Source organism: Aricia agestis, chromosome 13 (genome assembly GCF_905147365.1).
Source record: "Aricia agestis chromosome 13, ilAriAges1.1, whole genome shotgun sequence".
Classification (NCBI taxonomy): Eukaryota; Metazoa; Arthropoda; class Insecta; order Lepidoptera; family Lycaenidae; genus Aricia; species Aricia agestis.
In genome coordinates, this window is record NC_056418.1 from 12,931,503 (window position 1) to 12,955,508 (window position 24,006).

General features: G+C 37.0%; 1 protein-coding gene across 1 annotated transcript in view; it reads left to right on the forward strand.

Moving 5' to 3' along the window:
- The window catches only part of LOC121733182 (BMP and activin membrane-bound inhibitor homolog), a 78,889-nt gene extending 55,891 nt beyond the window's left edge, over positions 1 to 22,998 (forward strand). Inside the window, exons 2-5 of the mRNA XM_042123352.1 lie at positions 5,516 to 5,681; positions 16,482 to 16,633; positions 20,047 to 20,212; positions 22,243 to 22,998. Coding sequence (XP_041979286.1) covers positions 5,516 to 5,681; positions 16,482 to 16,633; positions 20,047 to 20,212; positions 22,243 to 22,402 — 644 coding nt within the window. The 3' untranslated portion in view covers positions 22,403 to 22,998. The remainder of the gene's footprint in view (positions 1 to 5,515; positions 5,682 to 16,481; positions 16,634 to 20,046; positions 20,213 to 22,242) is intronic.
- Positions 22,999 to 24,006: the final 1,008 nt, after the last annotated feature.

Below are 24,006 nucleotides of genomic sequence, written 5' to 3' on the forward strand. Positions count from 1 at the left end.
TGCCTATATGTATTGTGATTTATGTATTGTGATTTGTGGTCTAAACATTTATTTTCTTATCATCTTGACGTTAATATTATAATAATTGTTTTGTATGTGTGATTGACATTATAAATTTGCATCAAAAATAATAATTATGACTGCTGAATATCGCTAAATTTTTTAAGCATTGTTTTGAGATTCCAAATGTTTGTTTAAATAATTGGATTAATCTATTATATATTTATGATTACGATTTTAAATTTGTAAAGCTGACAATATTCCACGCCTGAGAGGCAGAAATTTTGTACCACATAAACAATTCATACCACCTTGTAACAAATTTCTCGGAAAATAAATAAATTCTAAATTCTAAATTCTAAATTCTATCCCTACCCTCCCCTATTACCCTATTCCCTCTTAAAAGGACGGCAACGCACCTGCAGCTCTTCTGATGCGTGGAGTGTCCATGGGCGACGGAAGTTGCTTTCCATCAGGTGACCCGTTTGCTCGTTTGCCCCCTTATTTCATAAAAAAAAACAAAAAAAAATTGCGTTGGACTAAACTTTGATGACTTATTTTTTTGCAACGCATATTTCGTTTACCAGTCAAAAAAACACTTTCTAAAGTCCATAATTTATTCCAAAATGTCTCAATATTGCTACCAAAAATGTACCTCAATTTTTCTGCCAAAGTAAACCCGCGAACAAAAAACCTTTCTTCGTTTAATGAAATGCCGAGGCCGATCTTATCTTTTTGCGATCTCCAATGTTTCAATCGCCGGTCCTGCCGACTTCATAATATACTTCTTTAGATACGGCTTTGTTTAATGGAAATATCGGAATATCTGTTTTTTCAAACGAGAGATTTTATTGACATATTTGCATTTTAAAATTAACTATAATTTGCTACATCTCTGAAGTTTTAACGAGTGGAAGATTATCTTTAGTCCCTTGAATTGATTATCGTGCTATAAACTTTGCCAGTGATCTAGAAGGTATTTGCGTTTTTCCTCTTATAACTACTGATATCAAATACCAATTATGTAAATTATAAGCTCCATGATTTGGAGTAATCCTTATTACTTTGTCTTTGTCTTACAGTCAAGAGCAACTACATATAATATGAATAAATAGCCCTCTCTTAATCTTCGTTACTAATCTTAGAATGAATCCCGAATCATTAGCGATCCCAAATTTTCATGGGACATCAGATTCAGTGTGTATATCAATTGGCTGCGCGTGCGCATGATATAATATAGGTGGTTCGCGTCCGTGAAACCGAGCAAATGTACCGTGAAGTAAGTGGCGCCGCCGCCCAAATTTATGGTCTCCATTAGGGATGCCAGGTGTCACGATATGTTTAAGTTCTTGTTTGTTATCTATGTAAGTTTCGTTAGTTATTTTTTGGGTAAAATATTTTGGTTTATATTATGTTAATGTGAACACAGCGATTTTTTGAAATACCTGTAAAAATGTTTAGAATTCAAATTCGAATTATATTTCTGTTAAGAGTTTTCTTTCTTTTTTAAGGTAATTTAAACTCTAATTAATTAGTTTGTTATGAAAAGTAATCTGCTACCTTTGCTTTGAGGTTCTGAGTAATTTTTGCTTTCAAAAGTAGAAAGAAAAGTAGTTTATTTATATCTTCAAAACTACTGCTACAATTTGTGACAGCCCTAAAGCATGTTCTTAGTTTACACAGCCGAATCGATAACGAATGCATTAACTATCATATTATACTGTTTTATACAATCCCTTACATTTTACTCATTAGTTGCTCCGTCTCGCTCTCGCCTCGCTTCGTCCCTTTCTACCTCTCCGGAGGGCTATTTATCAAATAACCCGGTACCTTTTCTTCTTTATTTGTTTTATCGTTTTCTTCGTTTTTGAAATTGATTGTAAAGTCATCGTAATGACGCTAAGGTAGGACTCCGATAACGTTAATTGCACCGCTAATGGTATTTTTTGTAGTTTGTATAAAGCTTCGCATACTTTGTTTTAATTCATTTTTATCTGAATGTGGACAAAGGTGAGGCTATAATCCTTAGTAATGTTTTAAATTTGAGCCTGCCTGTCTGTTACCTCTTTACGCTCAAACCTCTGAAACGATTTTGCTGAAATTTGGTATGGGGATACTTTGAGTCCCTAGAAAGGGCATAGGGTACTTTTTAAGCCGGAAAATGCACGGTTGCCGTGTATTACACGAATTTCTGCGTAACGGAATTGAACGCTTCATCACGTACTATATAGACTTTGTAGGAGGAACAAACAGTTTCTGTCTGTGGTATGTCTAAAGTCATAACAGGACTGACCCCTTTTTTATGAGTTTCATTCCTTGTTCCCGAAACAAAGGATAAATTGTTTTAGAATGACTTGCAAGATAATTTCTATCATCAGGAGTCATCCAGAAGATGAATATTTTTTTCTGGGAAACATAATCATACCTGTTACTCATATTTATTTTTGATTGCTCATTAAATATGATACTCTAATCTCTATGGATGCTCAGTTTTCTACTGTTTTTGATTAGGACTATTAATTAAATGTAGAATCGGTGAACACAAAATTAAATAGGTATAATTAAATTGACCAATTAAAAAAAGGTATTAGGTAGTAATTACATTTTACAAATCGTTAACTATATTTATGTAAAGTCGGGGATTGTGTATGTTTTTCAAAATGTCTTCCTAACTTATCACAATTTAAACAATGTTATGATAATGAAAAAATTGTGAAGCCTTCGAGAAATATTTCATTATTCTATTTCTCCACCAAGAGCTCTTGATAACATTAATCACACTGCTCTAGTAAGTCCTATCTTACCGAACCTTACTGTACCATCACGTACATTCGATAGGCATGGCTGATACATTCTTAAGACTTAAACATTTCCCCAACTGCACACTAAATTATTTTTAATGGAGGCAAGCGGCGCGGCTTCGGTCTCCCGCGGCTTAAGACTTCATCCCGGCCAATTATCATTTTAGTTTCTTGCCCCAGCCAAACAGGTTCCCTTGGGTTGTGAGGATCCGCACAAATTGTTGGGCATTCCACGTTTCTTGCTAATTAATGTTTGGATAATCTATCTAGATTCTAGATAATTTAATTCTTTTGTCCCTTAGAGATAAAAATATTTACAATATTCTTTTGTTTATTGCTTAGCAAGTGAATTTTCCATAAGAGCAACTTTGTACAATATTTCAGAGCCTGTGTTCTGTTAATAGGGAGGTTTTAAATCGCTGGAACAGATCAAAGTAAGATAATTTCGGCAACATCGTCCAATTCTTCCCTTTAGGCTTCTGCTGCTAGTGGCTGTCTTTACTGGGCAGAATATAAAAAGACAGAGTGTTTTAAATGAAGCTATTAAGACCTTTCGAGATTTTACCAAAATATTCAATCAATTCCTCCTTTTATGTCCATCTAACCTCATAAAGCTGATATTAAGTAAATATCCCGAATCCAAATTTTGACGTGGGAGAGCCATGCTTCGGCACGAATGGGCCGGCTCGACCGGAGAAATACCACGTCTTCACAGAAAACCGGCGTGAAACAGCGCTTGCGCTGTGTTTCGTCGAGTGAGTGAGTTTACCGGAGGCCCAATCCCCTACCCTATTCCCTTCCCTACCCTCCCTTATTCCGTTCCCTTTCCATCCCTACCTTCCCCTATTAACCTATTCCCTCTTAAAAGGCCAGCAACGCACCTGCAACTCTTCTGATGCTGCGAGTGTCCATGGGTGACGGAAGTTGCTTTCCATCAGGTGACCCGTTTGCTCGTTTGATTAAGGGTCATTTAAAAAAAAAACCAAGATCAAGGGGGGTCCGCGGGCCTCTGAAATTAATTTGGTTTTGTTTTAGCGTCTGCGCAGGAACATTAACATTGAATGGACTTCGATATTTATGTACGGTCCCTCCGCGTATGACGTTCACATTATTCATACGCGTTGAGCGTTTTTTGATGCTTTTTGTACATACATTGTGGTATGGGCTTGTCGGAATACTACTGTTTGTTTTGTGAGGTAAAAAGGATTATGGGATCATATTTATCAGTATTGATGTACTTGATCCTTTAAGATTAAAAAGTTTTTTGGTTCATTTGAAATACTTCCGCGTTTTGTCGCAGAGCACTTGTATTTTCCCAACGTTTAGGCTACTTTCTAGTGGACATGGGAGAACTGACGTGATATTTAAATTTAAAAAAGTAGATCTCACGAGTCCCGACAGCCATACATACCGTTCAGAGCTAGTTTACCTCCTGGAGACCTCAGTTGCTATAATAATTATTATGTCATCGATATAAAGCCCTGTCAATAGTGAAATAAACTTAAGAATGATTGGTTACCAGATTCGTGTCACACTTCCTGATCCAATCATACATCACCATGGAAATAGCCAGTATTTACAAACTGGAGGTGTTGAATACCATCAAAGTTTACGACCCCTGGCGCCGTGGATCCATCATTTCCCTTCGCGATAATGGTTTCCTGCCTCCTATAAATATGATTCGTGGATTCACGGGTCACGTAACTTTTTGTATTTGTTATAAGAATTTAGATGCAAATAAAAGTGTGGTCGATAGTCGCAGACACTTAGGTAGCAACAATTTCCAGACTTCTAGAGATAAAAATCCTTCAGATAGGGATTGCAAAAAGACAAACCTTTCTGCAGTTTCTATCTAATGACATCTTTATATTATGTCTTTAAGTTATAATGGAAGAGGCAAACCTGTAATTTCAAAATATTTATTACTTAACTGTAATAAAATCTAATCAAAATCATTACAACAATAACGAAGATGCTTATCAAGTGAATCTTATCAAATCTTTAAAACTTCATTACACAATGTAATTTGATAAATTAATTATTACATTTGATTACAGTTCATTTACATTTCGAGCCAATTCATAAAAGATAATCTAAAGATAAGTTTTGGATAAGTAAAGCTCATATCACATGGTCACCTGTTATTAAAACGATATCTTTTAAATCTAGCGTTATTCCACCAAAGTTATTGATGATATAGTGTACTGTACTACTGTTTCTACCTCAATTTTATTTGTGGGAATAGTTCGACGTGATTACTTTTATGTGAGCCTGTCTTTAGTGTCGTAGCCGCAAATTGGACCAATTATATTAAGTTTTTTAAAAACTGCCGTGATTAGATTGTTCTATGTTGTGTTCTACATCTACATATAATTCGTTATGATCAGCATATTTGATAACCAGAAAGTTTACCATGGGCGTACCCAGGTTCTGAGCCAGGGGGGGCGGCAAATTACGCAGATTCTGGTCCAAGGGGGGGGGGGGGGGGGTTTATAAGCTAGGTGTTTATAAAGAATAAAAAATTAATAATGTATTGCGAACAAATGGCAAAAATTCGTTATTTTTATAGATGAAAGTACTAGATGATATACTTAGTAGGGACGTCAAAATGATCCAGGGGGCAGGGGGGGCTGCATTAAAATTTTACTCTACATTTTAATTAAGACTGTCTTGTATGTTTACCTGATGCTTACCAAACTTTCCTTCTCTTCCAGAACCGAAAGTGAAGAACGACGAGGGTGTGCGCTGCTACTGCAACACCGCGCAGTGCGTCAGCACCGGCTACCTGTGCCGGAGCGCGGCGGGCGGGGGCTGCTACAGCGAGCTGCCCGCCAGGAGACACCACGCCAGACACGGCTGTCTACACCACCTGGCTGAGTCGTAAGTGTCATACTCCTTTTAACCCATCAATCCCCAAGCGACATGGGCACACCCGGCTGTGCTAATTGCTGCGGTCTGCTGCGGTGCTGCGGTGAAGTCGCGCGGCTGCCGCACTACTCGCGACTTAATGTACAGGCAGCCTAAATCTATTGTGTCTGCGATTCCCACGCCCGAGGTATTACTACATTACTTGGCTAGGTCGTAAATTGCCATTTTTTAAGCCTATGCTATTCTGTCGCTGGGCAAAACCTTTTCCAGTCTTCCATTTCTCTCGTTCTATCAGGAATCGACCAAATCACCAGACCAGATAGTGGTATAGGCGAATTTCTTTCGATAGTTCATAAATAGATCACTGATGCTCTGTTTGGTAAACGTCAAAAAAACCCCTTATTTTAAAATCGGATACACTACCTGCTTTGCCTTGCTGGTTTACTAGGTAGACCAAGGCACTATCGCCATAAAGTAGAAACACGTCATACCTAGTCCATATCCCAGAATCCTAGCAAATATTTTATATTTCAAGTTACTTATTTTCGCAAATGACCAGTAGGATTTGCAGGTGGCTAGTTGCTACAGCAGCTGACTTTAGTACGAGTTTATCTTGCCTCTGACAGGACCTTTATGCCAACGACATAAGGACCACTCATAAAACCCGAAGGTTATCTTGGACGTGTTGTTTTTCTCTCAGCTCATTATAAGCAGGTGCCCTATTCTGTAACTGGCGCGCGGGTTCAAGGTATCGCTCAGTTTTGATGTCAGTGTCATTGCAACTCGATTCACCTTCGGATGTTTTAAATTGCACGCCAGATTGCAATAATTTTCGGTAGCAAGTTAGCAACTAAATTGATGATGAGTGTCGTCTCTAAAAAATGTTGCTCTTAATTTTGCTCTTAAAGCTGCGCTGATAGTAAATGTTAACGTATTATATGCGGTAGCGACTGATGATGATCAGAGTCAGCAGTGCCGAAGTCACTACAGCTTATCCAAAGACCACTCGGATAAAAAATGTATACGAATGTATGTACAGGCATTTCCGAATAGGGATACGATAAGGAATTTAATTAGAATACCCCCTAGGGAGATAAAAGAGGGACCAAACATTCTCATTAAAACTTACAACCACGGAAAAAGTTTTAATATGCACTACAAGACGTAAAACATACTGCGATTTAAACAAAATCGTATCAAAGATCTTGACAGACAAAAAACGTACAGGAGTCGTCCAACAAGGTTGTACTAAATGGAGCTTACCAATTAATTTTAAGATCGATATCTCGGGTACAAAATTCCGTTGTGAAACCTGATTTTGACCTAACCTTAATAAATAGTTTATTAATTATTATAAAACTTTGATCAATGGTATTAGGACAGAAGTCATACTTCTAGAATAGTTCAGTGACTTTAAAGTGACGTGCAACATTTTCTGTCCGAATTTGCGATTTCCAAGCGAGCGATCCAAAATTCCTAGTTAAATCATAATCATCTATCTATATATATAAAAATGGATTTTTAATTGTGTTAGTAACGCTAAAACTCGAAAACAGCTGAACGGATTGGACTAATTTTAGTCTTAAAATATTCGTAGAAGTCCAGGGAAGGTTTTAAAGTGACACGAAGTTCACCGGGACAGCTAGTAATAAATAAAAATGCAAATAAGATTAGTTAAATCCAAGTAACGTATTCTGCCTTCTGCCACAGAATAGATCTACAAGCCACAAGGCTTATTTTCTACTTCTCAACAATTTGTACATGGATAGCAAAATAATTTTACAGGCCAGTTGGTCAAAAATCAATTTCGAGTATAATGGGATCTGGTTCCTGTTATTCACTGAATTAATTATTCTTTTGTTGCTATAGGCGCGTTGTCATCGACGAAAACGCTCGTCATGGCCGGCATGGTAGAGCAAATAGATTGGAAGATATGAAGATGAGTCTTTCATCATTCTAATCTACTGAGATATTTGTGACGACTATGGCTAAAACTATCATATGTATATTTAATCGACTACGGTTAAAACTTTAAACCTTCATATTATATCTAACTATTATGTTCAATGCTCGGTTTTTTTTAGTTTTTAAGGTTTATTCACCAGAGATATATTTTACTAGCACTTTTGATTGGCTTACGTTAAAATATCAACCAATCAAAAATGTAACAACATAGATATTATCAAAATAGATAAAAAATTCTCTCAAAATACCTCGAAAATAGGGCATCAGAAGACTACACGGACGAGTTTATCACCCAAAATCTAGTACTCATCTCCAGAAAGGTAGATTTCTGTTTTAAGGCTTTAAACGGAAAATTGGAATTCGCACATGTGAATGCACAAAAAGACGCAAAATCTAGAATTCACAAAGATTAGCAACGTATATAATTTGAATAATCACAACCACAAAAACAATTTCGTATAACCAACAAACTATAAATTATCGATTTAATTATCATCCGCCATGTTTTTGCATGCGGATAGGGTTACCACTTACCAGGTTGCTAAACCGAAAAGCCGGACTAAGCCGTCAGCTTAGCCGGACATTTGTATAAAAAGCCGGAAACTTTCAGTATATCTAAATTTTCAGTGTAGCAATACGTTCGGCAGCGCTTGTAGCTACAAATACAAATTTACTATTTTATTAAAACAATTATTTCACATCTAATAGATATTTAAAAAAAATTATATAAACAGCTCTACAAATGCCTTTAATTTTGGCCGGACAAAAACGTGAGTCGTCAGTCGTGACTGTCCGGCTTTATCCGGATTCCTGGCTAACCGCTAGCAATATTATGTATTCTGTGCCGCTAGTGGCAACCCTACGTATGCGGAGCGAGTTAGCCATTTTTGTTTGTTTTTGGGTTTTTGTTTTTTTTTTTGCAATCTCCTGCCGGCCATTATCTTATCCGATCGCATCGTTAAGTGGTCCAGTAAAATTAATGATTTTATTGGGTATTGCCCTTTTTATTGTTTTATGTCGATAATTATGGGTATTTGGATATTATTTGAGTATAGTCTGATTGTTAATTAATGTAGAAATTTCCCATGGCATTGGGCTTTCATGAGTGTTAACCACGTATTAACGATATTTATGTCTTCTTTTTAGAGATTTGTTAACGGAGAAAGCTTAAGTTAAGTAACTTTGCTGTTCAAGTTAAAATCTTATTAAAATTTGTTTAGGCACTACTCTCTTATAAAATTGAATTTACTGATCCGTAAAGCTAAAGGCGAGTAGCTTTTTGTTCGATTTTGTCTGTCATTTTGCATCATCCAAGTCGCATCAGTCTGAAGTCTGAAGAACATAAAAAGAACAACATAAAACGACAACACTATTGAGCTGTCTTAGTGGACTAGACGATCAATTCTATTGTGCAAATATCATTGAACAATATTATTGAACAATTTATTTGAATATAGATTGATCATCTGGACTCCTAGATGCATCTAATTTTCTTTTATTGCCATAACCGTGCATTGAACTAAGTAAATATTTTAATTCTATTATTGAGAGATCAACCTAGCGGATTTTTAAAATGTTGTATATTTATCGAGTTATTGAGAAAAAACTAATTTGGCGATTAATTCGCGTCGTTCTTTTTCACCTGGCATATGAAAGACGGTCGTGAGTGTGAAGAGAGAAGGACGATGTTTGATTTTTGGGCTTAGTCGCCCTCTTAAAAGACAAATTCAGTTATTCGAAATCAAAGGGCTTAGTAGCCCTCTTAAGAGACAAATTCAGTTATTTTAAAAGATTATTTTTTTTACCTCACTTTTTTTTGGTAAAAAAGTGGGCCCCGTGCGAGTTTCTTACGCAGGTTCTTCTCGCGAACCGGTGGTAAACAAAGTATTTTCTTAAAATCTACTCAGAAATAAAACATTTTTATTTATTTTTTATTTTAAAGAAATCTCGCAAACAATAATAATTCGCATGACGCTGGTTTTCGTCCTCATTTGTTAAGATAAGGGTGACGGTGGACCGGGGTGAGGCAAAGATCACGATCCCAGATAACACCGGCCGCTAACCTAGCTGATAAGACAGGCCCAACGCAAAACGAACTGTACTACAAAGCTTTAGAGTTTATAATACAATGGACAAAGCTGGATGTTAAGACGTTTGGTGGTAATGTACTTTTATCAGACCGAATATAGCTCTATCTTTCAACCCTTCGGACGTTATGTCTTCGATAGGATCTTGGTCTACTTAGGTCCATTTGCGCCATTGTGAATTTCAGTTATCATGCCTTCTCTGTCATAAAATACGAGGACCGAGAAATATTTGAACTAGGGTTGACTTTAAGCCAGAATGGCGTTAGTGCCGTAATTTTGTGTTCCATTTTCAAAAACAAGAGGTAGATTTTCGTTTTGTAGTGTTTGGCAATATTTTTTTGTTTTTTATGAAAACATTTAAAAAATTATGTAAGTCTAGATCATTTAGCAAAACTAAAAGGTGAAGAGGTCATTGACTAGCTAATTAATCATGTAAAATATCATCATACAATTTTCTACTCCAAAAATATTGTCAACTGTATTTATCCAACCAAGTAGGTAAGTTTTTTGTATTTTTGACAAATACATGCACTAGATTCCTCAAAATCCAGATTCCAGTAACAAATCGAGGTTCCCGTGAGAGCAAAATATAGCTATTTAGTACCCAAAGATTTATTTTTAATTCCTACCATACCTACGCATAGAAACAATCTCAGAATTTGTTTTATCGATGGAATCGGGATTCCTGTTGTTTTTTACCGAGCATTCCTTAAAGTCTCGGGGAGGTCTCAAGACTCCCGCCGACTAAGCCGCCCCAATCTCAATATTAGATATCTACCGCCACAGGAGTACCGCTTTCTATTCCTTGTTAATCAATTATTAACAGTGACATAACTTTGCTTGTTTTACAATACTAAGATTTTAACGTGGGAGAGCCATGTTTGTGTGACTTGTTCGGAAGACTAAGTGGAATTGTGATTTGTAAAACATGTAACAAATCTGGAGTCTGGACATGCTCATGGGCAGCGGCTATAGCTTACCGCAGGGTTGCTCAAACTTTCGGCTCCACGAACCCCTGTTAAAATTGTCAGGTGACAGCGAACCCCATACTAAGTAATGAAATCCCCGGAAATAAGGTTTTTATTTGATTGTTTTTATTTGAATAAAAGGTAACATAAAGTGCCAAAAGAGTGCCGCGCGTGCCTGCCAGTTATCAAGCCACCATTACGTAAATCTTATCGCGAACCCCTTGTCGTCGAACGGCGAGTCCCTGGGGGTTCCCGTACCCCACTACTAGGGCTTAGGTGATCTGTCTGCTAATTTCCTGGCTCGTTATAATCTAAGCAAGTTTGTTACCTTTAACGACTTCGAAGCCGTGAATTTAGACAATCCCGCCTTTCCTTTATTTCTCTGTTCTCAGCTTTTAGACTTCTGGCTGACTTCTGGCTCTGATCAACGTGACTCATAAGTCCTCTAGTACACACGCGAACCTCCTTTTTTAGAAGACGGTCAATCATATTCGACAGCTAAAACAATGTTCACATAAAACATAATATTGTAATTTAAAATATAACAATAAAACCAGATCGCCGCCCACGCATACATTTCGCTATTAGTCTCAACGTATACGGTATTTAAATGGGATTTTTAGACATTTTCCCACGATGCCTCTATGCAAATTATTGTGTGGGTTATCTGGCCATGACTTTGAAATATAACAATTTGGTAGAAATGCGAAATGTATTGAAATGAGACAAGTTGGTCAAAATATCTGTTGCTAGGCTGGTATGCAAAAATTTGACATTGATACTGTTTCGATGTGCTTTCGAAACTAGATGACGCCCGCATCTCCGTTGCGCCAAAATTCGTTTATCGCGGAGGAACCGTACATTTTTCGGGGGTAAAAAGTGTCCTATCATCGTATGTCCTTTCCTGGCACTCCTACCATGTACCTATCTCTATACCCAATATCAGCAAAACCGGCTCAGCAGGTTGGGTGACTTCTCGAAACATTTTCCTATTTTTTTTTATGAAATAAGGGGGCAAACGAGCAAACGGGTCACCTGCCACCTCACCTGCCTGCCACCTGCCTTTTAAGAGGGAACAGGGTAATAGGGGAGGGTAAGGCAGGGAAGAGAATAGGGGAGGGTAGGGAAGGGAAGGCAATAGGGGAGGGTAGGGAAGGGAAGGCAATAGGGGAGGGTAGGGAAGGGAATAGGGTAGAGGATTGGGCCTCCGGTAAAGTCACTCACTCGGCGAAACACAGCGCAAGCGCTGTTTCACGCGGGTTTTCTGTGAGAACGTGGTATTTCTCCGGTCGAGCCGGCCCATTCGTGCCGAAGCATGGCTCTCCCACGTATAAACATGTAACAGACAGAAAAACAGAGACACTTTTGCATTATTTTATTTATCCTGAAATATCACTTCCAAGAACCAAATTGCAGCTTCCTAGGTGCATGACATAGTTTCACGTGTACTTACGTATTTGCGGCTATCACTCAGGTATCATCAGATGATTCGTCTGCTCATTTAGTCCCAAAAGCATTCAGACAACAACTTCAAGGATGATTCATACAACATAGAATGCATACGAAATTACTACTTAAAATCCGGTCATAAGCTTTAGTCAACCTGCATTCTAATCCTTTTCGAGAGAACCCAGACGGTTGTTGTTGGTGATGATGATGATAATCATGGAAATGATTAAGATTCAATCTTTATCATCTGCATCATTATGAAAATGCTGAAAGACTTGTTTTACTTACATACTTATTAATATGATGATAGTGTTGATAGTGATGATGATGATTATGATGATAGTGATGATGATGATAATGATGATAGTGATGATGATGAAGCATGGCTTACTATTGATGTGACTTATGGAAAGAAATCAATTAAAAACCAGTAACGTAAGCTATCTTGTAACTAATGGAAGACGTCTGTATTTATTACCACGGCGATAGTTAAAAACTGTTTTTCAAATTAATGCCATTAATCGTTAAGAAGTTCTCACAATAAATATGTTGCTAAGTTATTTGAACAAAGACTTAGCAATAAATCGATAGAAAATGACTAAATTATACGTTTAGATAGTAATTTTGTGGTAATTTCTAGAAATCAACGGTGTTATTTCTTCGCGAAAAATAACTTGTTTGAACGTTTCTAAATAAAGTTTCTTTAAGTGAAGATATTGTCCCTATGAGGCTTTTACGTCTGAAACTCTACCTAAAGTAAAAAAAAAAAATTTAGTGTAATTAACTATATTAAAGGTAACTATACAAAATATTACAAATTTAGATGTCGGCTTGTACAATGTAGTACCTACTGTATACAATATTTTTTTGGTTTCAACTTTTTATATACCTAAAAATTTGATAAATGCTTTATTGCTATATTGTACCACACAATACCTTTACTAGTAGTAATACCTTTTAGTATTTTTCCTACGTTCGGATTTGAACCTGAGACCTCGAACGTCATGACACGACCGTGAGAAAGGCGTGTGTTAAAAATTACCAATTCGTATTCATTGGGCATACTCGTAAAATACCACACCGAGATGTACTGAGTAGCGAGTAGATAAGTGACTAGAGATACAAGTTTAAAAGGATACACCAGGGGCTAGAGAAATAAAAAAAAAGTACGTGTAATATCTATAATGCCCTTACCTCAAGCCTATATCACAGAACGCGATAGAGACAACTGCAGAAAATCAACGATTCGTTGTCCCCTGATTCCTTCTCCAAAACATAACCGATTTAAGTATTTTTTCCTTTAAAAATTAAAGAAAGGCTTGAGCTGTGTTCCTTATGTTTTGCTTTTTTTTGTATAATCTAGCCAAATCTGTTTTCTGGACGTTTGAACACACCGGAAAATCTGGCCATTTTTTTGGGTTTTTGAACATTTATATCTTATTTAATAATTAAATTATGAAAAAAAAAGAAAACATAGGGATATTGTATTAGTGGCCGTAGATATTCAGGAAAAAAATTATAACTCTACTAGCATTATCCAGGGAGGAAACAGGGGACAACGTTTGTATGGAAAAAAGCGCGGTGTGGACTCCTCTTAAGATAGTCGTTAAATTGTACCTATACTAGATGTTTGATCGAGCTTTGCTCGGTATCCGATGAAAATGACATTTTTTAGAAATGATTCCTAGCTAGATCGATTTATCGCCCCCTATATACTAAATTTCATGAAAATCGTTGGAGCCGATTCCGAGATTCCAATTATATATATATATATATATATATATATATATATATATATATATATATATATATATATATATATATATATATATATATATATATATATATATATATATATATATATATATATATAATATATTGATTGCTCGTTTAAAGATATAAGATATACTACGAATTAAAATGTGCAATTTGAATACAACAGTAACTACTAAAAAAATTGTATCTACTAGGATGGATGGACACAACCATCGAGGAAATATCAAGGAAATTGATTCCTAGGCAGTTGATGGATCTACGTCGTTTGGTCGGCTTATGACAATTCAATGGCTGTGATCGGTCGGACCAAATTACTTAGGCCCGCCATAGGAATCAACTTCTCTGATAGTACCTACCTACTCTAGTCTCTACATTACTGATAATTTTAGTGCCTGAACAATGTACTAAATTAATTGCAATGTAATATGTACCATCAGGGTACATAATATAAAGTATACAAGTACACATAATAAAACTATTTCTTACTAGACCTAGTAAATAGGTTCAAATTGTAGAGTTGCATACCTACTATACTAGTTGTGTGTCTAGTATAGTCACATACTATACTAGACACACACGATTTTAATCCTTCGATCGCGGATTCTTGGAAATCTATTGTTATTGCATAATGTACTAAACGTTTTTTTCCCACATTCATTTACTTCTACTTAATACAAGTATGTTTGATCACTGATTTTAACTCTGCCGATGTCCAAATAATCCGGACTTTTTACGAGTAGGCAAGTAGACAGTAGTGTTTGCATTGTTCTCTCTGTTTGTCTATCTACTCTACAGGTATGTAAATTTGTCTATTGGTATTCTAAATGTTGTTTTGTCTCTTGTTTTCCTTATAAGCTAAGTACGGATCGGTTTTATCTACTATAATATTGATATCCACTCAATATTCTTCGAAATACATTATCTATTCTCAACAGAGTTTTTAGCAAAATTAGATATTTTATCTTTTACATTATAAAGTAATATATGAGGACTTATTTTATATATCTCTTTAAAAGTCAACAACGAAACAAAAAATTTAAAATGACTTTGAAACTTTAAATAATTCTTTATCTAAATTAGAAATTGATTGCACAAGGAACTCTTCACGTAGAGGCAAGATGAAGAACCACGATTGCGGTCACAGTTACAGAGGCATATTTCATAAGTCATAACTAGGCTTTTGAATAATAAGCAAACTAACACCTCATTATTGTCCTATCTAATACGATATATCGATATTGTATTCAAATTACCAACACTTCTAGCGCCTAAGTTGTGTAATAATATAAAAATCAGTGTAATTCGATCACTTAGCACACCGTTTCTCAAAGTGGGGCACGCGAACCCCTAGGGGTTCGCCATTCGACGGCAGGGGGTTCGCGACAAGATTTACGTAATGGTGGCAACAGGAGTCATTGTTAGATAATAATTATGTCCGTTAATGAAACTCTTCAAGCTGATTTCAAAAAGATGTCTTTGATAGATTTTTGGGCCGCTAGAAAGGCAGAGTATTTCGAACTCTCACGCAAAGCGGTGAATTATTCCCCTTCCTAAAGGGGAGGGGGCGGGGATTTCAATGTAAGTAAGGGGTTCGCTCTCACCTGGAAATTTAACAGGGGTTCGTGGAGCCGAAAGTTTGAGAAACCCTGACTTAGCACAACACTAAACATCGATAAATCGATTCATGTTAATAGATTGTGGGAATACTAAAATCGATTCTTACTTGGATTTAGAATGCAAAGTTGCATCATTTCAACAATTCAGTAATAAAACTGTATACTTTTACTGATTTTATCGTAACATTTTCTACATTCCTAACGTTTCGGCCATTATCGGAATTAAGCATAACTGTTTATAAATTAAGATAAATCTTTATTTTATATGTAGTTTTCTATACTTTTTGAGCAAGGTAGCTCTACCTTTTTTGACAAAGGTATGTCCACACTATGCGCTTTCGTCTTCAATTTTCGTCATCTTCTTTCATTCAACTGGAATGCGTCAACGAACGCAACGCCAACATTGTCATTTTTGAAGTTTTGGATGCGGTCAGAGGACATGCGTCGCGGGCGTGCCTCACGTTCGCTGTTGACTGCGCTATAACGCATGCCCTTGACGAACAGAAAAAGGCACAGTGTGGACAAAGCTTGTGTGAATGTAGAGAAATGCGCACTTAGTTTGTTGTGTAAGGTTAGGTTTACGAAAAACGTTCTACTCTTATAATATAATATAATATCTATGGACGCTTCACACCACGTCAGTCTGGCCCCGCCCCGTGCTAAGTACCTGAAGGACTTGTGTTACAGGTACCAGACAACGGAAATATATTTAATACTTTTATACTATACATATATTTAATATTTTTATTATATGATACACATATTTAATACACATCCATGACCCAGGAACTTTGAAAACTTTTTGTTCCGTCGGCGGGATTAGAACCCGCGACCCCCGGCTTGAGCTACCAACGCGCTCACCATTGAGCCACAGAGGTCGTCAAATGATTTATATTTTTATAGCATCCTTTTACTGTAAAACTTTAATCATCATCATCACTCCTTTTCCAGGGAAGAAGACGCGTTATCGCAGTGCCAGAACGGTCCCTCCGCTGGGCCTCCGCCGCGCACTCACTCCCTGCGGCTGTGCTGCTTCAAGGACCTATGTAACCACGAGGACAGTCCTGTGGCCAGGGCTCGCCTGAACCTTACCAATGACGCAGGTAATTTGAACCGTATATCTATGGCAATAAGACGCGCTATCGTTTTGCCAGAACGGTCCCTCCATTGGGCCTCCGCCGCGCACTCACTCCTTACGGCTCTGCTGCTTTAAGGACCTCTTTAACCACGAGGACAGTCCTGTGGCCAGGGCTCGCTTAAACCTTACCAATGACGCAGGTAATTTGAACTATAAGATCTAAAGAAATTGATTAATCAGCTGTTGTTGGACCTACGTAATTTGGCTATGGCAAGCCCATAGTGGACTGATATAGACTTGACCGTTCCTGCGTATACTCTTTCAAAGAAATTCAGAGGCAGATCGCGGTCCTACGTAATGTAGTTGAGTTATATTAGGAGTTTAGGACCAGTTCACAGATTATTAACATTGACTAGACATAAAGTCATAACTCATAAGTCATAACCCAATCAAACAACATATAGGTCCTCCAACTGGCTAAGAATCCACGATAGTACAACATGGGTACAACAATCAACATTTAAGCTCCAAATACATGAAAAAAAAGTACCAAATTATAAAGATAAAAGTTATATGGGTCGATCACAATACTTAGAAGTGATAGTCGAATCAACTCACGTTAAGGAGAGTTTATATATAACGACATTTCCGCGAACGCAGCGTATCTCGTGTAAACAGTGAGTCACTGGAGTATTCTATAGCTGAATAATATTGGTATGATGTTATGTTAACGCTAGATGTCTAGAAAGATCGCTTTTTGGGACGAAATAGCTCAATGAGTCTGTTATTAAGCCATAGGCTTATGATCGACGTCAAAAGTATGCTCCATGTTGGTCAAAAATGAACCAACACAATAACGAACGAGTAAAGCGCATAATCACCCATGATTGCCCGTTATTGCACGTCGATTGGGTATGCTATACATCAGCGGCTTTCAAATTTTTTTGCTGGCGGAACACTTTTGAAAAGCGTAGTTTCTGACGGACCCCAAAAATAAAAGAAAATGCGTTCTTTAATTCATTGTTAATATGCTCGCTGGCTCCGCAGAGCACACTTTGGGAATGGCTGCATTCGATTTTTTTTTCTAATTAAAGGACTTTATCGTAAAACGATAATGCCGTCCTATGGCTGCATTAGATGGTTTCGCAATCCATAAAAATTTCCAAGCCGATGCTGGGCTAAAAGCGATCAATATAGAAAACCAATTATTTTTGACAACCTAGTAGCAGACAACAAGCTTTAAAAGATTTATCATGTACTACCAATTCCGACGATAATATCGACCTGCGTAGGCGTTCGCGTGTGTACAGCCCCCCTAATATGTCATTGTCGAATGTCACAGTATACCGAATATTCGATATCACCACAATATAAACATACAGTAGAGTAACTTGGTTGTGATATTTAATGAACTTATGCAGCACAGAGGCGAGTTTTACGCGTTCAAGATGTGATACTGTATAAGTTATTACGAAAGTACAAAGGGGTATTTGCTATGATTGCCCATGATTGTCGTCGATTGAATGCTATGACAGACAGCTTTGCAATCATAGTGGCAGTCATCGTTATCATTTTTAACAGACTTCCAAAAACAATGAGGTTTCTTTTTTACAAATTCTTTATTTCCATATAACCAATTGGGCAATTATTATTGTTGTTGTTGTTGTTATAATATGTATATACGAGCTTTTGCCCGCGGCTTCGCTCGCGTTAAGAAGTATTATTATATACAAATTTTCATTCCCTATTTGAACCCCTTGGGGTTGGAATTTATCAAAATATTTTCTTATCGGATGCCTACGTTATAACATCTACCTACATGCCAAATTTCAGCCCGATCCGTCCAGTGGTTTGGGCTGTGCGTTGATAGATCACTATGTCAATCAGTCAGTCACCTTTGAATTTTTATATATATTTTTAGGAACCAGAAGTGATAAAACATAAAAAAAACAATTTTAATTGACCTAAAACTAACAATTTACTAATTAATATTTTATTACAATAGACAATCGTTAATTATTACACACAGATCACAATATCACAATAATCACTTTAACACTTTTAAAATAAAACACTGATAATAAATAGACCAAATATAAAAAAGAGACTAACCCCAGGACGCGTAATACCGAAAACAACCACCTTACCGGTCGACGAACGGGCAGCAAAGAGGCCCTTGCCTAGTTATGCTTCTGCTTATATAGTAGGGTGGTGGGAATCGGTGTTACCTGTTCTGGGGTACGATTTTTAGCTAATAATATAGATTATAACTACAAAAACAACACATTAAGGTAAAGAATATTCAATATCGCCAATAGGCGGCCTTAGACCAAACGTGGAGCCTTAGGGAGATTGCAGACGACACACTTTTTGTGTGAACGAGTCTGCGGCGCCCATACAGTCGGCAAGGCGTGGCTATGCCGACTGTATGGGCGCCGCAGACTCGAACACACAAAAAGTGTGTCGTCTGCGATCTCCCCTTAAAATTACCCAATGTGTCATGTGTGCAATGTGCAGTGCTCAGTACTCTGTAGTCTGAAGATGGTGTACTGTATATATTTTATACTGTGGTGACTGAAAGAGTTCTTTGTAACGACCTACACAACTTCTGGGAATGTGCGCGTGCAGTTGCCAGTTATCTAATGACATGGCGACGTGATACGTTATCAGCGGGGCTAAAATGGTCACATTTAGCAATTCCTCTCAATCAATTCAGCAAATGAATTGTCAAAACTGTCAAACTGACAAATGTCAAATCAGTACAAATATACAGAAATGAATTGCAAGCAGAGTTGCATTTTGCGATTTTAGAAAAACGAATCATATTATGATTCATATCATGATTCTTCAAAGCCCCGCTGAACTATATCAATATATCAATGTGGCTATTGAATTTTTAATGTGAATGAAATAGATCACACATATTTTGTTTTGATACAAAAAGGAATAAGCTAAGCCTCAGTTTACATAGAAACGAGATGTGATACGGGCTACGAGTGCTACGACGCTGCATTTTTAGAAGAAAAATCAAAATTTTACACTTTACGACAAAATTAATGAAAAAAAACATTTAATAGAAAGCATTTAACGATAACGTTACAGATGCATCATAAATTCTGTAGTATCACTTTAATGAGCATTGAGCATACATACAACCTTATAATTTTCTTATCCCACACTTAAACTCAACGGAAAATGCCCAATGCATCTAAGTCCTAACCTAACTCCTGTTTAGTACTAATAATTATAATAATAAAAATTTAGGGCCTGTTTCACCACTTTCTGATAAAGTTCCTAATAGGCTATTCACAACTTTTTTGACAAATTCTCCATACTTGATCCGTCAAGTTAATTGGTGTATAGTCTTATCAGGAAGTGGTGAAACATGGCCTTATTCAACATATTACATTTTTTAATACATTTATTTCTAATTTTCAGAAGGCAGCGTGGCCCGCGAGCGCGGCGCGTATAACGGCGAGGTGTGGTTCAAGGCTGCGACGATCGCCGTCCCGGTGTGCGGAGCCCTTATCCTGTTTCTGTTGGTTGCTGTGGCCGTACGTTTGTTGAAGGCTGATGCGCTGCTGCACGCTGACAGGAAGCTGAGGTGGGTTCTTGAAGTATTTGACAGATAGTTCGATGATTTTCCTTAAGCGAGAAACCGAAAGACCCAACGGTAGACTTAACGAAAATAACGCCTCCGTGGTCTAGTGGTTTAGAGCGTGGCTCTTGACTCGGAGGTTGTGGGTTCGATTCCCACGTTGGAAACATGTGATTTTCAAGTTTGGTTAGGACAATGCAGGCTGATGACCTGATTGTATGACAAGTAAGATCCTGCGGGTCCTGCGCCTGATCTCTCACCGGTCGTGTCGGTCTTCGGTCCCACTGGGTTATAAGAGTAAAGGAATAGAAATTGCTCTTGTGTACTGTACACACACTTGGGCACTATAAATTTACTCCTGCTTAACTGGCCTGGTTTCAATAAAACCGGCCACCGTCACCGAAACCGGTGTGGGAGTTATTATTATAATACTAGCTGTTGCCCGCGACTTCGTCCGCGTTAGCATAGTAGATCACATCCCAAGTATTATTTATTGTACAAAAATATTCAATATACAGAATTGACTTTCTTACGATTTTATTATATACAGATTTTTCGCGCGGCTTTGATTGCGTAATTTAGGAGTTTCACGCAACCGTACATTTTTCCGCAAAAAATAGCCTTTGTTCCTTAACGTGGTCTATTCTTCATGTTTGCCAAATAACATAAAAATTGCTCCAGTAATAATTTTCCTCCGTTTTTTTCACATTTTTCTCTATTTCTTTGCTCCTCTTAGTCTTAGCGAGATAAAATATAGCCTATAGCCTTTCTCGATAAATGGGCTATCTAACACTGAAAGAATTTTTCAAATCAGACCAGTAGTTCCTGAGATTAGCGCGTTCAAATAAGCCTTTTCATATAATTTCCCCCGTTTTTTCCACATTTTCCTCTATTTATTCGCTACTATTAGTCTTAGCGTAACAAAATATAGCTTATAGCCTTCCTCAATCAATGGGCTATCTAACACTGACAGAATTTTTCAAATCGACCAGTAGTTCCTGAGATTAGCGCGTTCAAATAAACCATTTCAAATAATTTATCCCGTTTATTCGACATTTTCCTCTATTTCTTCGCTCCTATTAGTCTTAGCATGATAAAATGTAGTCTATAGCCTTCCTCAATCAATGGGCTATCCAACAGTAGTTCCTGAGATTAGCGCGTTCAAATAAACCCTTTCATATAATTTCCCACGTTTTTTTCACTTTGTCCTCTATTTCTTAGCTCCTATTAGTCTTAGCGAGATAAAATATAGCCTATAGGCTATATTTTTCGAGAATAGCCCATTTATCGAGAAAGGCTATAGCCTATAGCCTTTCTCGATAAATTAAGGCTATAGCCTTTCTCGATAAATGGGCTATCTAACACTGAAAGAATTTTTGAAATCGGACCAGTAGTTCCTGAGATTAGTGCGTTCAAATAAGCCCTTTCAAATAATTTCCCCCGTTTTTTCCACATTTCTCTCTATTTATTCGCTACTATTAGTCTTAGCGTAATAAAATATAGCTTATAGCCTTCCTCAATCAATGGGCTATCGAACACTGAAAGAATTTTTCAAATCGGACCAGTAGTTCCTGAGATTAGCGCGTTCAAATAAACCCTTTCATACAATTTCCCCCGTTTTTTCGACATTTTCCTCTATTTCTTCGCTCCTATTAGTCTTAGCATGATAAAATGTAGCCTGTAGCCTTCCTCAATTAATGGGCTATCCAACAGTAAAATAATTTTTCAAATCGGACCAGTAGTTCCTGAGATTAGCGCGTTCAAATAAACAAACAAACAAACTCTGCAGAATTATAATATTATAATATAATATTAGTATAGATTATTATTTATTACTTATTTAAACTTAATATTGATGAATTATCCTTTTTGAAAACAAGTTGACAGTGAAAAGAACCTTTTTTTTTTCATATCCGTTCTTAAAAAAGTTAAATATCGTTTATTTTCTGCTATGTTTTATTTTTTAAATACAATTAACTGTTGATTTAAATTTGGAACTGGCCAAGCAAATCTAACAGAAACTTTCTCAATTTCAGGGGCGGCTACATGACGACGCCTCAGCACTCGGACGATGTGAAGAAGGTGTGGGTGGGCAACTCGTCGCCCCTTCTGGTTGCCCCCGGCGGCTGTCTCGTTGCCGTCGAGAGGGCGCAACTGGTCGACCTGCCCTGCCAGCAGTACTGTGATATACGATAGACTGGCCCGAATGGCCCCACGAGCGAGAAATCTCGCGGGTTGTACTGTGGAATGACGTTTGAATTTTTTATAGTGTAAACGCTTCTTTACAATGGCAATTGGCTAGCGCCATCTGTGTCTGTTTCAATGAACTAAAGTGTTGCCATAGATGGCGCTTTTACGAACGGAAAATTTTGCACCGCTTTGTGTCTTGTTCTATTGATCAAGTGAATGTAACATATCAAAATTAATCTATTTCTACGTGCGTATAAAATTGTGTGAATGCTATTTTAACCGTCTTGCAAAAGAAGGTTTATATTTTTTTTATCTTCATTGATCTCAATGTATGACGTCATTCCGCGGGCCTGCCCGCTATATACCAAATGTACCATTGTATATTTTATTTAGTATCATATTAAGCGCTTTGTGTTCCTTTATTTGTAAATGTTCTTCGACTATAATATTATGACAGAACGCACCGAAACGCGATGAGGCACCGTATTAAGTACAATATTGCTAGTTTGAATTTCAAGACGTGATGTGCAGCGTAGAGTGATATAACTTTTAAATATCGCCGCCATCTTGAAAATGCAGAGCCTGTAGCCAAGACGAAGATCGGCGATTCTATATAGAAGCGATAAAGTCGTCTCGTTTCGGTGCGAACTGACGCCACGGTTGTATTCGCAAATCTAGATTGACCAGTAAACCTAACATAGTATGTACCAGTATAACCTAACAGTGAACGACTGCTAGATATAAGAATAACATAGTACATATAATAGCTACGACATAGTCATCCTATAGTCTACAGAAGTAAAAACTAAATAGTGATGTTTAAAAAAATCTTTTTGGCATTTAATTTTCTTCTATACTGTATCTACTGTATGTTGTATACAAATTTGATATTCTCTTCAAAATTTACCAATTTATTAATAATAATATGATGACAGTCATGAAAGGAGGCTCGAAACTTTGTAGAAATTTATATCACAACTCACAAGGCAACTGTGCAGCCGAAACTGAACTAACATCGCCGTATTACAAAAATATGTCACTTGAAACTGTTTTACAAAATGTGTGATGTGCCTGTCTAGCATTCGCCAACGAGACATCTCACTCTTGAGATAATTAAAAGCTACTTGTCTCATAATGTCAAAATCTCGACAAAACTCTATAAAAATGTGTTATTTCGATAAAAGATCTACGCGAGAAAAAAAATTGACATGCTAGGGTCAATAGAGATGAAGAGTCAAACCATCAAACATCGAGAACACATGTAGAGTGAGATTTCTCGTTGGCGTATGCTAGGCAGGCTGAGCGATGGTATGTTTTGTGTCATCATTAAGTTTTGTGCCTCGTTCCACAATTTTTACTAAAGTAAACAAATGAACTTTAATACTATTATTGTTGGAGAGTACAAATATAATACCAGTTTTTAGTCTCAAAATACAATAAATAGTAATTATAAAAATAGTGTACTACAAAGAGTGAGAGAACAATATTGAGAAAATGAGATAGCATATTCTAAATTTAAAATAACCGTCAAGTTACCATACCAACTGACGAAAAAAGAGTACAATTCTGGACTGGACTGTATAGAATATTTCAGTTCCAGTATAAGAGAC